The sequence below is a fragment of the Prinia subflava genome, chromosome 7, assembly GCF_021018805.1.
Source record: "Prinia subflava isolate CZ2003 ecotype Zambia chromosome 7, Cam_Psub_1.2, whole genome shotgun sequence".
NCBI lineage: Eukaryota > Metazoa > Chordata > Aves > Passeriformes > Cisticolidae > Prinia > Prinia subflava.
The window spans coordinates 28,539,426-28,554,370 of record NC_086253.1 but is presented as its reverse complement, the minus strand read 5'-3'; the positions used below and the strand labels follow the sequence as shown (position 1 = coordinate 28,554,370).

Here is a 14,945-nt window from a genome sequence, read left to right as displayed (position 1 = left end):
ACGGGGGTCCCCGCAGCGGCGGGCAGCCTTGCGCCCAGCCCTCCCCCCGCGGCGCCGGACCGGCACCGGACGCGTGGGGCGGGGTCGCGGCGCGGTGGGCGGCAGCGGCGGCTCCGCTGCCGGCGCCACACGGGCCGCCGCCGGCAGCGACCCCGCGCACAGCATTTGGCGCGGCGGCGGGACGAGGCAAGGAGGGGCCGCCCCCGCCGGGCTCGCCTGCCGAATCCTGCGCGGAGCAGGTCGCGGCGGGGCGGGGCGGGCCGGGGAGGCGGCGGCAGGGAGCAGCGCCGGCTGCGCCAGCGGCAGCGCGCACGGCGGCCCCCCCGGCTCCCTGCAGGGGTCCCGAGGTGGCGCGGCTCCGCGCGGCAGCTGCGGGGCGGACCCCGCAGCGGCGGCGGGCAGCGGGGGGGTCACCGCGGCATGCCGGGCCCATGAGGGCCGGGGAGCAGGGCCGGCGGAGCGGCGGCCGCGGCGGGAGCGGCGTTGAACCGCTCTGGCTCGGCGCGACACGGGCGGACACGGCACGCCCGCGCCAGCGGCACCGCCCGGGCACAATGGCCCAGCAAAAAGGCTCACAAAGGTCCCGCAGCCCATCCAAGACCCGCGCTGGTCATGCCCAACCCCCGACATGGGGGTAGGGGTCTCCTGCATGGGCTCGAACTCTGCATCAGAGCAATCATCGTCATAAGAGATGGAGCTCGCAGGGGAACCAGTCCTGGTTCCTGTCGAAAGCCCAGAATCAGCTTCGAATTCCTCTCCAGCCTCTTTTAAATGCAGGAAAACTGTGGTCCATGCCCGTAAAAGAGTGCCTGCCTTAGAGTTTCCGTCAAGGACGGATGAGAAAAGGCTTTTCCCTAGGGTTCTCCATGGGCCAATATAAAGTGCCTTTTCAGCAGTATGAAAAATTCCAAGCTTTTTTCCCCAGCTAAACAGTTCTCTCACGTGTTTCCTGGTCAGGTCAGCGTCACGGGACATCAGAAGGGACTGGAACAGTTCCAACAGAAGTTTCTCCTCTGAGAACATCGTGGGTTTCCCGCAGCTTGTGGAAGACAGTTTTTTTCTTCTTTTTTCCTTGTCTCACGAGCTTGCTACTTGACCACGTGGGCGCCAGTTATCACCGTGGAAGCCTAGCCAGAAAACAGACTGGGGACACAGGTCTGGGTGCAACAGAGCAGCAGGGCAGAAGACCCGGTTTATTTACAAAAACCTACTTTTATACTTTTTCTATGAGGCCTGTGGATTGGAGGAAGGAATTCCCACCTCCACACCACATTGGTTAAGGGGACTGTCACACAGTCTTGTTTGTCCCAGCAGGGAATGTAAAACAATGGCTATGTTTAAAGAACATAGCTGATGTTTACATTAAAAGAGCGTGAGAAGGTACGGACTTCTCCTTTAATATGAACGCTCAGCCAAACCAGGAAAAACTCATGGCAACAACACCCAAAAGCACAGTTTGGATTAGGCACACCTGGAGGCAAAGTGTCTTCCTGATGCAGAACCATCCTTGGCAGGACAATGTCTGTATGTAATTGCAGTGTCATAGGTGGCTCAGCCTGGTATTTTTTTCCCTTGATGGAAATGTCAATCTGTGCTCTGAATGTCTTCTGCTACAGCAAGTCACATTTGAGAGAATTGTGGCTTCTGCCCATAGTGTGTTCAGCCTGAGAAAGACTTTTCATTGTCAATGTACTGAAAGATACCAACACTGACAAAAAGTTTGTCATCATTCTGAAGATTTTATATACCTTGTGGTACCTAGTCATCAAGTTTAACCATTTTTCAAACCTTCTCTCCAAATACTCTTGTAAAATTAGATTGCTTTTGCACATATCAGGAAATGGCAAGTAAATTAACTGCTGATTCTCTAACCTGTGGTAGATGCCCATGGTCTTTAAAATGCACCAATGTACAATTCTTATATGCAAGGTCAGTCACTTGCCTCATGCTTTTTTAACTCTGTCAATCTACCTCTGTGTTAATTTTGACTGGTAATGAATTTCCCCTTCATGACATTTTAGGAAAGCATCAGACTTGAAATTGTTGCTTAATTTATAAGTATTACAAATAAAGAAGTAACTGAAAAAAAAGTTTATTGATAGACAAAACTGCCAAATTATGTCTAAACTATAAATCTGTGAGCAATTATTCCTGCAGAGAATCATTCTAGTAACATGAGTTTGGATGAAGCTTCGTAGCAGAAATTTGCTAAATCCCAGTCAAAAATTATTTATTTTAAAGTTTCTCCATGTGAATATTCCCTTTAATTCATTTGGTATGTCATTAATTTAAATCCCAGTCTGTTCTGGATTGAGTTGCACCTGCTGCTTACATTGGCCTAAAAGAAGAGGAAATATTTGGTAACCAATTTCAGAATGTTAGCCAGGTATACCATGTCTCAGTAGCTGCCTATGAGCAGAATTGAAAGGCAAAGAGGAAAGTAACCATGGATTTTAATACATATCAAAATATACGCTTGAAATTAGAGAAGAGCAGTTGAAATATCTGTTGAAAGGCAAGGAAAATAATTGAATAAACCACAACATCCTCTAGGCAGGTTTCTTTACAGTATTATCCTGCAATGTGTTTTCATATTGCAAGGAAGGAAAAGAAAGACTGAGACTTTAGTCAAGAATTCATGTATCAATTGGTTAACATAGAGTATTGTTTACAGAACAACCTATTCATACACTAGGAAATTTTTTCTCATGTAGTGACCACAGGAGATTCTCAAAACAGGGATGAAACTACAGAATGCTCAGAGAATGCCAAGTCTTTGTTTTGGTGGTATAGCTCACACTAACTCTTTGTGTAGAATAACATTTTTTTGTGTCAGCACAAGTGTGCCTTCAGCAAGTCTGTGCTCCATATTTGTAACTCACATACCTGGTCTGGTACAACTTTAGCATGTGTATGAGGCTGATCAATTTTATCAGGTATAAATTAATCCTTGTCAGTGAATTTGTGACTGGAAAATGAAAACTATATAGTTTTCCTGAAATTTATTTTCCCCCTTTAGAGGATGTCAGACTAGTGTTTTTTATACAGACTGCCCTTAGGACTTAAGTCTGGCCCTGTGTTTCGAACTATGGATCCAGCCTAGCATTTATAGGAAAAATGTTTTTTAGCAGCCATTCAATGAGCTGTTGCAGGATCAGACAATAACAGTGGGTGATACAGAAGACTATTCCTGGCAAACTGGTTAGAGTAGGATTTTCTTCCCCTAGCTTGGAAGTGGTGCTGGCTTTTTCAGTCATGGAATGAATTCCTTTCAACAGTTAGTTTTTGCACCTCATCTATTTTTTGTCTCCCAGTACAATAGCTGTCCATGTTTGATTACTCTATGTTGAAAAACATTTGACTTTTATGTGCAATTGCTTGTCTCTTCCTGTAAAAGAATGAGAGGACATCAAAGAGAGGTAGCAGATTTAAAAGAAACGGGGAGGCAATCGAGAACTGATCTATGGAGCCTCACCTAAGTAGATTGCAGGTGCTAAACTTGTAAACAGCTTTAGAAAAAGACTAGACAAAGTAGTAGCAGAGAAATTAACTAGTATAACCCTTTCTACAATAAAATTAATACAAGTTCTCACCAATTACTTTTGCAGGAATTACCCAAAGCATAACCCTCTATATACCAAATCAAAACTTGCCTAGAATGTCAAATTAGTAATGCGATACATGCTCTAAATATTGAGTTCAATTTTAATGAGTCAAAACTGGTATTGTGTAGTAAAAGTATACTGAATATTCAGTCCCAATATGTACACTGAATATACTTTTATTGCATGGGTGTTTCTTTTCTTCTCGTAAGAGGAATGGTTTACCCCCAGGAAAGAGTACCAGTTATCCATCATCAAATTAAGAATCCTATATAACTTATACAGCAACAGCAAAGTCTTCTATGAAAAGCTAGAGGGATCTTAAAATTTGCAGTGATCAGAAAAAAGTAAATGCAATTCTTCAGCTTAATAAATAGCAGAGAGAGAAAATATGAGTGTATCTCATAAGAATATAAAAACACAAACATAACTAAAGAACATGCTAAAAACTATAAAGAGATAGATGGAGATATATGTATGTGTGTATATATATATACATATATATAACAGTTGTAATCAAAACTTGGCATCATTTTGTCTTTAATGAGGAAATTGACATTGGAAAACTAACCAAGAAAGTTTCCAATCTAAGAAGTTGCTACATGTATTAACTTTTGCAATACATTTCAAAGGCATTTCCAGAGAGTATGGAAACTAAATTAGAGAAACTAAGACAAATAAGAAACAGACTTCTTTTCATAAAGCAAATCCAGATAAAAATCTTCAACAAAGTAAATAGCATTTATTTATATTAAAAGACTGAGAGATAAGAAATGAGCCATGCTTTTCTTTTTTTATTTTTTTCTCAAAATAATCGTTGTAGCTTAAATTAAGCTAAATCTACTGATCCATAGAAAAAAAATCCACATCTGGAAAATCTTTGCTGCATCTGTGTTGGGGTTTCATGCTTTTTGCTGCTTTGTTCACCAGTTCCCATGACTCTAACTTAAACCTCTCCCTTATTTTCTTAAGAGCATTCCAATTCACCAAAAGATATGGTGATGATTTCATTTCCTGAGATATGTTATTTAAGCTTCCTTACCTGTTTCCCTAAACAAAGCAAAACAAATCCAAAACAAACCAAAAAAAATTTAAAAAGAAAGGACAATGTATCTTTGTAGCATGCTGCAGAACAGTCAATTATTTTAATAGATTGACATGATGTCATGGGTTGGCACTGGCCAGATGTTAATGCACCCATGAATATATGTTTTTTTCCCTAACAGCTACTGTGGGATGTGATCAGGAACAGAGCAGAGCAGGCTTAAATCTTGAAAACAAAAAAAAAACCCACCAAAACTTTATTACATTACATAAGAACAGGGACAGAAATACTCTTAAACACACACAGAGACAGAAATAAAAACTTCTTAGAACATTTCTTCTCCCAGTTTCTACTTCCCCACACATCACTCTTCACAGACCAACCTTTGGGTTTTAGATCAAACAATCACCACTCAAAAACAAACTAATCTTCAATTCAGCAAGGGAGAGAGGAGTCTCTCTCGCACCACAGACTGTTCCTAAGAAAACACGGGTCCACCCCTTATGTGTTCCCATGTCACCCGTGGCACTGCCTGGAGAAGTCTGCCAGGGTGACACTCTCTTTTTTTCCTATGTCCAGCGCTCTCACCGCTGTCCAAAGGCTGAAAACTGCATACAGGGCTCTTTTAAGGATACTTGCATGCCGAGCTCTCCCCTTTTTACCCAGGGGCCGGGGTTCCAGGAGCAGGTCTGCCCTGAGGGCAGAGGGCACCACCACCCTCTCCCCCTCTCTTCTCTGCTCGCTCCACTCTTCAAGTGCCAGTCACTGTAGCAAAAGCAAGGGCAGCTGTATCCACCCAAAAATGCAGTTTATGTTCAAAAGAGACTCAAGTTCAGTCCATGGCTGACATTATGCAAGAAAAGTCCAGCTCCGAAGGCTACTCCTCTCATTCTTTGCCCATCGGGTTCCTTCCAATCGTGCTTTATCACCTCGGTCCCAGGCCGCTTCCTTCTCCTTTTTTCCAAAATCACCAGTCATGAGAATCAATGTCTAAGAAAAGTTTCTTTCTGAGCCCGACCACGTGTTTTCCCCTCCCCCACCCAGCCTCGTGGCTGGGCAGGGGAAGGAGACCTGAGACGTCTCTCTGCTGAAACCGGGATCCAAAAAAGAGACCGAACCCCCTAGACTCCTGCTTTTAACTCTTTGTGTCCTCAGAGGCGTGTCCAAACCTCCGAGTGACCAATCCAGGTGCCAGCAGAAAAGCTGATTACTAATTGGCCTGCTTACCTCTCCCTGGAAAAATTCACCTCCCCCAGCAACCACGACACATGAGGTCAAGAATTGTAATTGTCAAACGTAACAGAGAAGTCAGTATTTTGTATGGCAGACTTCTAGCTGTTTTTAGCAAATAGAAGCAAGTTTAGACACACTTCAGCACCAAAATCTCCTATTTGCCATGAACCATTCACAAGCAGCACTGCTTAAAATCTGAATTAAGTATTGGCCAAATGTACACAGTGCAGAGAACCAGAAAATAATTGCCTCCTGTATTCCCTTCTGGTTGTTTCCTATATAGTACTATACAATTGATTACAAGTACTCTTTGCCTCTCTATTTAGAAATCCAGGAAATAGATTTAGAAATATAATTATGAAATATTGAAGAAGATTTGTAATATAATTATAAAAGTAACATAGCCAAAGTACTTTCCAACTGGGATTTTTTTCTCTTAAAGGAGCTGCGGGCTGGGTCACAAAGATTTGTTTCACATGTATTGTCAGAAGAAGGTATGGGATAAATGACAAAATAATTTGGAGTGCACACATCCAGCTGGCAATCAGTCGCCAAAGTTCAAAGGGCTCCTGTTCCAAGAACAGTCACACAGCAGCATCTGAAAAAGTAAATTAAACAAGACAAGGACTCCAGTAGTGGCCTAGAATTATCCCAGTTTTTTAGTTATTATGCTTCCTGCTCTAGTTTTGGCCCATGTCATCTGGTAGTTTTCTGGAAAAGACCATGAATTCTTGGAAGATATGAAGATCCAGGAAGTGTTTGAAACCAGCAGTGGTAGGAGATTCACACGTACTGTCATTGAGCGGTCTTGATCAAAAAGGTCAAAGAGATTAATTCATTCTGACATCCTTTGTCTACCACAGACTTCTCCAGGTTTAGTTTGCTTAGAGAAATCAAATAAGAACTTATGAGCAAATCTTCCTCTCAGTGGAAAGATCTTTAACCTCCTGTAATGCATGGAAAATATACCTCAGTGATATTCTAGCACAAGAATTTGAACCACTGCTTTCACCTACCTCTTCTCTCCACTTTCTCTCCTTCTGACAAACTTCAGGGTTTTTATGTTTGAACTTTTACTGCAATGGAGATATAGGAATTTTTTTTTGTTTGTTTACAGACAACTGGATCTAATAACTGCATTTTTTGCCTTTTAATTTTTTACCTATCATGCAACAGTTACTAGCTCAGGAGGGGAAAAAAGAAAAAACAGAGACAGAAAATTAGCTCTACTGCTGCTCTGTTACAAGTACCTGGAAAGTGGGTCACAAATTACTTTTAGCAGCTTCCCTAAGTGTCAGGGCAAGATAATCCCCGGCATAACTGTAGAGAAAGGTGTGGCTGGCAGGCATTAGCAGCTGTCCCAGATTATACTCCCTGTAGAGCAGCTTTTTGTACCAGTGATTGCTGCTCCAACACTCCCCCTCCTCTGAGGCAAACCTGTGGAATGGGCAGAGTGGTGCTGAGCCTTGCTTAGCACTTGCTACTCTTCCATCACTCCCAAACCATGCTGAGTTATCAGAAGGGGTAAGTGGAAGTCACTGTAGCCATAATTATAGCCTGCATGCAAATTGTTATCTGCATGAATGCTCACCCTAACAGCAACCTAACAACAAATTGATGAAACTAGAGAAAGCCTTACATGTGTCTGACAGAGAATAAAGGAGCTCAAGTACAGAGCTCCACATTAATTCAGTAGAAAACCATCCCACTTTTAACATCATGACCCTATCAACACTGAGTCAGCACTGCCTTACCAATGTCCTCACACAGCAGGAGTCAGGATGGAATTTGCTTTTATTCCTAAAGGACCTTTGAACAGCAGATCTCACTGATAAGAAGCAGAAGATTTCACTGATTCAGTCAAGTGATTGTCAAGTGAACTTAAAAGCATATTATTTTCCTGAGCCTGCAACAATTAGACACTCACCCATTCATAGAAGAGTCCTTAAAGAAACAAGAAAAGTGTGCTGTGTTCTCTGGTTTATCCTATAAATAGTAAAAATTTTGGAGCAAATTACCTTGATCAAGAAAAAGCTAATTCATATTCCCAGACATGAGAAATATCCCTATGTTAACACATAACACGTAACACAGAGCCCATCAGCTGACCCTATATAACTGTAACTGAGGGATAAAATAATTTCAGAGGAGCACTTTTCACTGAACTGAAATTTAAAAGCTGCCAAAATATAAATAAGGTTTATTCCTGAAGAGCATCCAAATAGATTATGGTAAGAAAATCAAAGAGGCATATTTCTGCTCTTCAATGTTGTTAGAAAATAGGTATACCATTATGATTAACTATCCCTTCATTTTTGTAATATCTGGTTATCCTTAACTGACTTTGAAAGTGCAAAACTGTATTTTTTTCTTTCCTACTTTTGCCTGCACTGGATCTGTTGAGAGAAACAGATTTTAACTTGCAGTAAAAAATCAGTAAATTCTTCCACATCTAACTCTGAAAGGATACATACTTCTCTGTAGCTTAGGCTGCAGTGCTTCATGTTGAGAGCAGTATTAATTCATGAAGGTCACTGATTCATTTCTATCGAGACTTGGTTACATTTCCTGTGCTCCCTTCTAATTTATTCTGGGCATTTTGTGACTTTTTGGATTTAACACCTAAATGAATTTCATAAAAAATAGGGGCTTTGTTCTCACCCTCAACAATCAGGATTGAGCTCGACTCCAGTCCACAGACCCTTGAACTCTGTGCTCCTCTCCATGCCACTCTGTCTTCACTGCCTTACCCCAAACATCTCCTGATGGATTTTTACAAGACCTGTGCTGTTTCCAGCCTCCAGTTCCAAAGCTGACCCCAGCTAGCTTGCCAGACCTCTGACTACAAACTCACATCTTCATTCTAAGGGACAGTTAATTCTTCTAGGATAGCTAATTTTTTTGAATGAACCAATCAGTTTTGCATAGTGTGTCAGGTATTTTTTAATAATATTCTTTTTAGTTAGCTCAGATATAAACAAAAATAACAAACCCAGCATTCTTTTTCTTGAATCACTTTCCCTGCTTTTGTGATGTATATTTTTGGCTTAACTCCAGTCACCTTGAATAGCTTGGGATCTTACTGTAGGTCATGTTGTGTCACTTGAATAGGGGAGTCTTTCCAGCTCATTTTCAGAGAATTTTCAGATTCACTAGTGCAATCATCAGCAAGCAATGACTCAGTCTGTGATAAACTACCACACTAGGTTTGTCTCTACCATCTACTGCTAGAGTTTTCTTGACACTTGTACAATTCATTTCATTCATAGTTTCTCTTTGACAAGTTTCCATTCCTTCAAGCCTTTTCCTCACAGCTAAGAAAGAACTCTAGTTCCCCTGGGGCTATTTGTCATAAACTCTCTACCCAGCAAGAGCATATTTAGAGTCTGAACCAGAGCCTAGAATGAAACTTCCTCATTCAGTAGCACCTACAAAGGCTCACAAGCACATTCCTCTGTTAGCACATCAGCCAATAGTCAACTGATTCTCATAAAGTGTATGTCTTGTATCCCTGGTCTACCTTTCCTGTATGCATTTTTTCATGGTTCTTTTAGGGTGTTCATTCAACACGCAACCAGGTGAACACGCTTAATTATCTTGTATTTCATATGGAATAGCTTACCAGCTGGAGAACATGCAGCCCTTCAAGGGGGCTTGAACACTTTTCTCCACATTCTTGCAGTGTCTATACTTCATTTTTCATCTCTTGGTGTTACAGCAATCAGCTGTAGTATGTTCAGTCGCCTCTAGGGAGTCTGTCTACCTGAAATGTTGGCATAGGCATGTGAATCCTTAAAAGTTGTACTGATTGCTGAGCTACATATCTCAATGTGAATTTGTCTTCAAATGCATGCTGTCAGTTTTTAAATGAAATTTATAGTCTGGCTTACAGTCCAAGCAATAATTCCTGGATTTCATTATGCATGAATCTGCTATGTTTGCAAAATATATATATCCCTCTTAATGTATTCTGTGGGCCAGACTGTGATTCACCTTAGCACAAATAGATTGGAAGTCATAACTGCCTGAAAGAGAGCTTTGTTTTGAAGGTGAGTCACAGTGTTGCATCCCCAACATTATTTCACTGCCTTCTAAGTTCAGGAATTCAACCATTTGTTGTAAACTGGATCATTGAAATGATTGATATTAGGTTTATTTTTTACCCTATGTTGTTTTAATGAGCTGACTTTCAGTGAGCTGTGCAAACAGTTGTCCCAGTACCATATGAGAGGAAAGTTTGGTGCAATAAAGGACACAGGCAAAAAGACTGAAAAATTAAATATTTCTTGTAGCAGCCTTCTGTTGCTAGTGTCTTGGGAAATAAATGTCTTAAAGAGGCTGCACAAACTTAGAGAGACATAGAGAATTTGATACAGAAAATGTATTTAAATACTAAAATATTCAGTTCTAACTGACCAAGAATTAGGACTATGTGGCTACACAGCCATTCAGACTCTGTTATTTAATAGAAACTGTGGAATCCCTTCAGAAATCTGAGACTGTTACAGAATGTCTTTTGCAGACTAAACATCTCCCCTCCTACCCTCATATTTGCGGTGCTGGTGTATATAAGCTGCACAGACATCCTCATCTGGACTTTTGGCACATGTGACTTGCCTCTGTTCCACTGCCTTTTGTGACTCTCCAACCTGTACAGTGCCCATTGCATTGGTCTCCTAATCTGTTCCAGCTGAACTGATTTTTCTGTCAATCCTTTAGCATGTCCAAAATTATGTCACACACTCACAATCAAACCATGTCTTTACATAGGCTGTTGATATATTACCATGCTCTTGTCCTTCCTCTTCTTGCTAAGGTCTACCATTCCTAACAGAGGTCCCCATCATTAACATCTTTTATTTCCTTTCAGGCGTATAAAGATCATGTGACCTTGGTGCAGAGAGTGCTTTGCTGGGAACTGCAAAAGCCGTGTGTGTTTACAGTAACACCAGACACTGTTTCAGGAGAAACCAGCAATTTTTGCCCAACAGGGATCCAGCACATTGATTCTCAGGCAAGGAGCAGAGTGGACCTAAGGCCAGCATGTGCTTGCTGTTAATGCACAGTTTCGTTCTTTGTTTCTAGCTTCAGCCCCACACTTACCCAGCCTTTTTTTGAGCTTCCTTGTTTGGTAGATGTTAGGAGTTAACAGCTGGTCTCCCCTTATTTTTCTGAGAGCTCCTTTCATGGGGTTGTCATTGATAAAATAAATATAGTAATTGCAAAGTTTTGCATGACCTTTTCTGAGTTTCACGGATTCATTCATGTCTTTATAAACCATGAACAACAATATGATAAGTCAATTTTTGTCCATAAAGGGGCATGGAAACATCTAACCTTCAACAGATTATAAAGTTTTGTAACTTAGCAAGAAGTTAGATCTGACAGGTGAGCAAGGCATTTATAGAAGAAATTACAATGTTTTAAAAAATTGATACAGTCTAGACTTCCTTGGTCAAATAGAAAAGATTTCTTTTGGATATATTTCCTTTACTTCGTATTGCCTCTTCGAGAGAAAAAACATATCTACTGAGGATCAAAATATGCAGTGGATTCTGATGATTTATACATGTTTAATATGTCATAGATAGCTGTGACACCTACATACTGACCTGGTTTTGGTTGATGATCAGTAGTACTTTTCTGAAAACATTGTACAAAGTGCATGGGCACACATGGGCAACGTACATATGAAGGTCTTCAGTTGAAATTAGAGTAAAAACACTTTTTCTGCAGTCTTCTCATCTCCAAGGCATGGTAAGGTTTAAAAATGGCATCATTCCTCTAGATGAAGACTAATAAAAGTGTTTCAACTTTGCAGGCCAAAATCTAAAATCTAATTTACCTTTGATCTCAAATAATTTTCAGTATCTGCCCAGGATGTATTTAAGAACTTTTTTGAAATGTATTTTATATTACACATTATTAGTAATCCTAGCTGCCAGAATTTATCTTTTAGTAATTTGGTTGTTCAGATGCTGAAATCTTACAGTTCTTACATAGAGGAGGATGTCTTAAGCATCAAATAACTTTTTTATCAGTACACTGACAGGTGATCTCTTCAAATTTCAAACACTCTATAATCAGTTTTTTAAGAAAAGTGCATCAAGGGTAGAAGGGGATACTTGCTTGTTGTACAAGAGTACATTTTCTCCTATAACTTACTGTTGTAGTTTTCATTTAATATAAAGAAAAATTTAATCCCTCCGTACGCAATTTTTCTAGTACTTGACTAAAGGGTAGTAAGTTTGGGTTAAAAAAAATTAGCAACATCTGAGTTTTGACATCTAAACCTGCCATCATTTTGTTGCATCTTCTGAAGAATTTTGATGTTTCTGCTTATTTTGGTTCCTTATGCATAAAGTGTTATAGAGAACCAATGACATTCAAAAAAAAATCTCCTGGATATCTTTCAAACATCTCCTAAAGACACACTTATTCTATATATATTCAGAAAGTTGCCAGTACCAGAAAACAGGGCTGATTTAAACCATAAAAATAATCCAATTATGTTTTAATTAATCTTCAAGTTATGAGTGAAGTTTTGATATGACAAATTTTATGTCAGGTCCTTTTCCACAGGGAAGGAAAGCAGGTTATCAGGGAACTACAAAACTTTCTGGGCAAAGCAAACCTACTTTCAGGAGACATTTTTTCTAAAGAAGTTATGTACTGTGGTACTGATATAGGCTTCCTCTAAAATTATATTCTGCTAATTTGTCACATTAAATCTTTTATTTTCAATTTTGAACTTTCTAACTCCTATGTTTAAATATATTCTACATCGAGGACTTGCACCACAGCTGACAGAGGAATCATTCTGGTTTACATTTGCACAGGGTTTTTTCTTGTATTTTTTTTTTTTTTTGTCTGTATATGCTCCACAGATTATTTAGCCCTAGTTTGGAGGAAAAAAATACACAAACACACAAAAAAATACACAAACACAATACTCTCCCCCATATCAAGTCAGTAATTTGAAACCTTGTACCACCTTAAAACCTGTCCATACTTTCCTTGATGTGCTCATGCTTTAAATACTTGTTGGCTCTTATCATTACTCTTCCCTTGCAACATTATCTGTCATTTAGCTGAGCAAAAGAGATTTTCATCTTTTCTTGTAAATCAAACTCTCTAGCCCATTAATCGTTTTTGTTGCTATTATCTGAATTCCTTCAAAACTTGCTGGTGTCTTTGTGGTACTGGAGAGACTAAAACTACATGCTGCATTTGAGAAGCAATTCATTTGTGCCAAACAGAGTATATCTGATTGTCCTTTATGGAAATACTGAGAAAGTAAATAACAGTTATTTTATATAATACAGATGCACAAAAAAATATGTTGAAAACTTCAGAAATATTAAAGAAGAAATTACATATATTGTACCACACTTCTCAGTCAAATATTTGACATTTTCTTTTCACCATTACTGCAATACCATATTTTTAATAAATATGCCTTTAAAATATTATTTTAACATATCAGTCTCAGGTGTAAGCCTTGTTTTCTAGTCTATTTTTTTCCTCAACCTCTTCGGGAGTGTTTTGTTCCCTCCTTCCAAATACCACATTTTCCTAAGGAATTTTTAAATCATCTACTCATAAATATGAGGTAACTTTTCCTATATTTCACCAGGTCTTTCATTGCTTCCCTCTCTTCTTCTGCTATGAAGCACTTAAAGAAACACTTGTACTTACTTGATTCTAGTGCACGTCAAGATTTATAAGTAGTTTTTCCATGTATGTGTTGCAGCTGCTATTTTAAATGCATTTTTTCAAGGCCTTATTTGGATTCTTTCAGTCATTAATATCTTTCATTGAACCTGAGTACAAGGCTCATTTGTTATTTTATTTAAGAAGTTCATAAATTCACTATTGTGAGGATGTCTAAAAACTGTAAGTTTACAGAAGGTAAATAGAATTTTAGGTTCTGCTATGTAATCCACCTCGTCATCTAGATACCTTTTTAACAAGAAATGACAAAGTTGTGTTCAGACTGAAGAAGAGCAGAGCAGATAATTTTCATCACATGGGGATGCCACCATATATGTTTATTTTCAAAATTACTTGACTATAGAAAAATATTAGGTCAGATACAACAAAATACAGATGGGGCATCCCCAGCCCTAAAAACACAAGGTACACATTTTCACCTTTCTTTGGAGACTGTGAAGTGTACAGTTTGCTTAATATATACTAAAAAAATGACCTAATAAAATAATTCAGGGGAACTTGCCAGCCAGTGTCTAGTCTCAGGACATAAAAGTTAGGCTAAATAATGCTGTATCCTGTCAACCTCCTTTTCCTCAAACTGTCAATTCCAAGCCCACTTTTTTTCCCAATTAGCCTTCAAATACAAGTGTCATAACCTGAACACTAAGTGAAGATTTTCTACACACTGCAGTGGGACTCCAGAGGGCAGATATGTCATGGCTGAAAACAGATGCCAGCAAATTTCACGCAGAAGAATTTTGGATGATTAGCTGTGAAATAAAATAAGTAAAGATATGGAGAAATCCAGTTCCTAGAATAGGAAACCAGGGTGTCTTATTAAAACCTCATTTAATGGTGTTGTTAACTTCATGAAGCAAATACAAAATATTGACATCTAATAATGTCTTTAGCTAGAGTTTTAGATTTCTTTTGTAAGTTTTTACAGTACGCTGTGTACATTCAGTATTCAAAAAGACTTTATTATGGAAAACAGAATGTATGTTTCAGTCAAGATGATGATTAATTTAATCTCCCAGATAATTATATTTGACACAGTCCCTATAAAGCTTCAACGTGCATGTGTAATACATTAAACTTACAAAAGGTAAAGGAAAATATTGGATTCCTTATCTTTGAAAGATTAAGCATTAGATCTTGTATTCAGAAAGATTTCAGTTCAAATAACAAAACCTAGAAGAAAGATATCCTACAAAATTGCATGCAACATTTGGAAAAATCATGAGTTTGCTTTTTTGATTCTTCTTTTTTTAGAAAAATTAATCTAATTGTAGCAAATGTTCTGGGGAAAAAATCTGTTCAGGGCAGAGCAGCCAATTGTTTGAAATTACATT

At 39.3% G+C, this 14,945-nt stretch overlaps 1 protein-coding gene across 7 annotated transcripts in view; it reads left to right on the top strand.

Moving 5' to 3' along the window:
• Positions 1-14,945, top strand: part of DLC1 (DLC1 Rho GTPase activating protein) — a 246,968-nt gene that overhangs the window by 117,886 nt on the left and 114,137 nt on the right. Inside the window, exon 6 of one of the 7 annotated variants that reach the window (XM_063402007.1) lies at positions 10,751-11,028. The exons of 5 other annotated variants lie outside the window; for them this stretch is intronic. In XM_063402007.1, the coding sequence (XP_063258077.1) occupies positions 10,751-10,758 (8 nt within the window). In that variant the 3' untranslated portion in view covers positions 10,759-11,028. Of the gene's footprint in view, positions 1-957; positions 2,066-10,750; positions 11,029-14,945 lie in introns of those variants that run through there. One more of the 7 variants, XM_063402005.1, reaches the window with a different exon arrangement.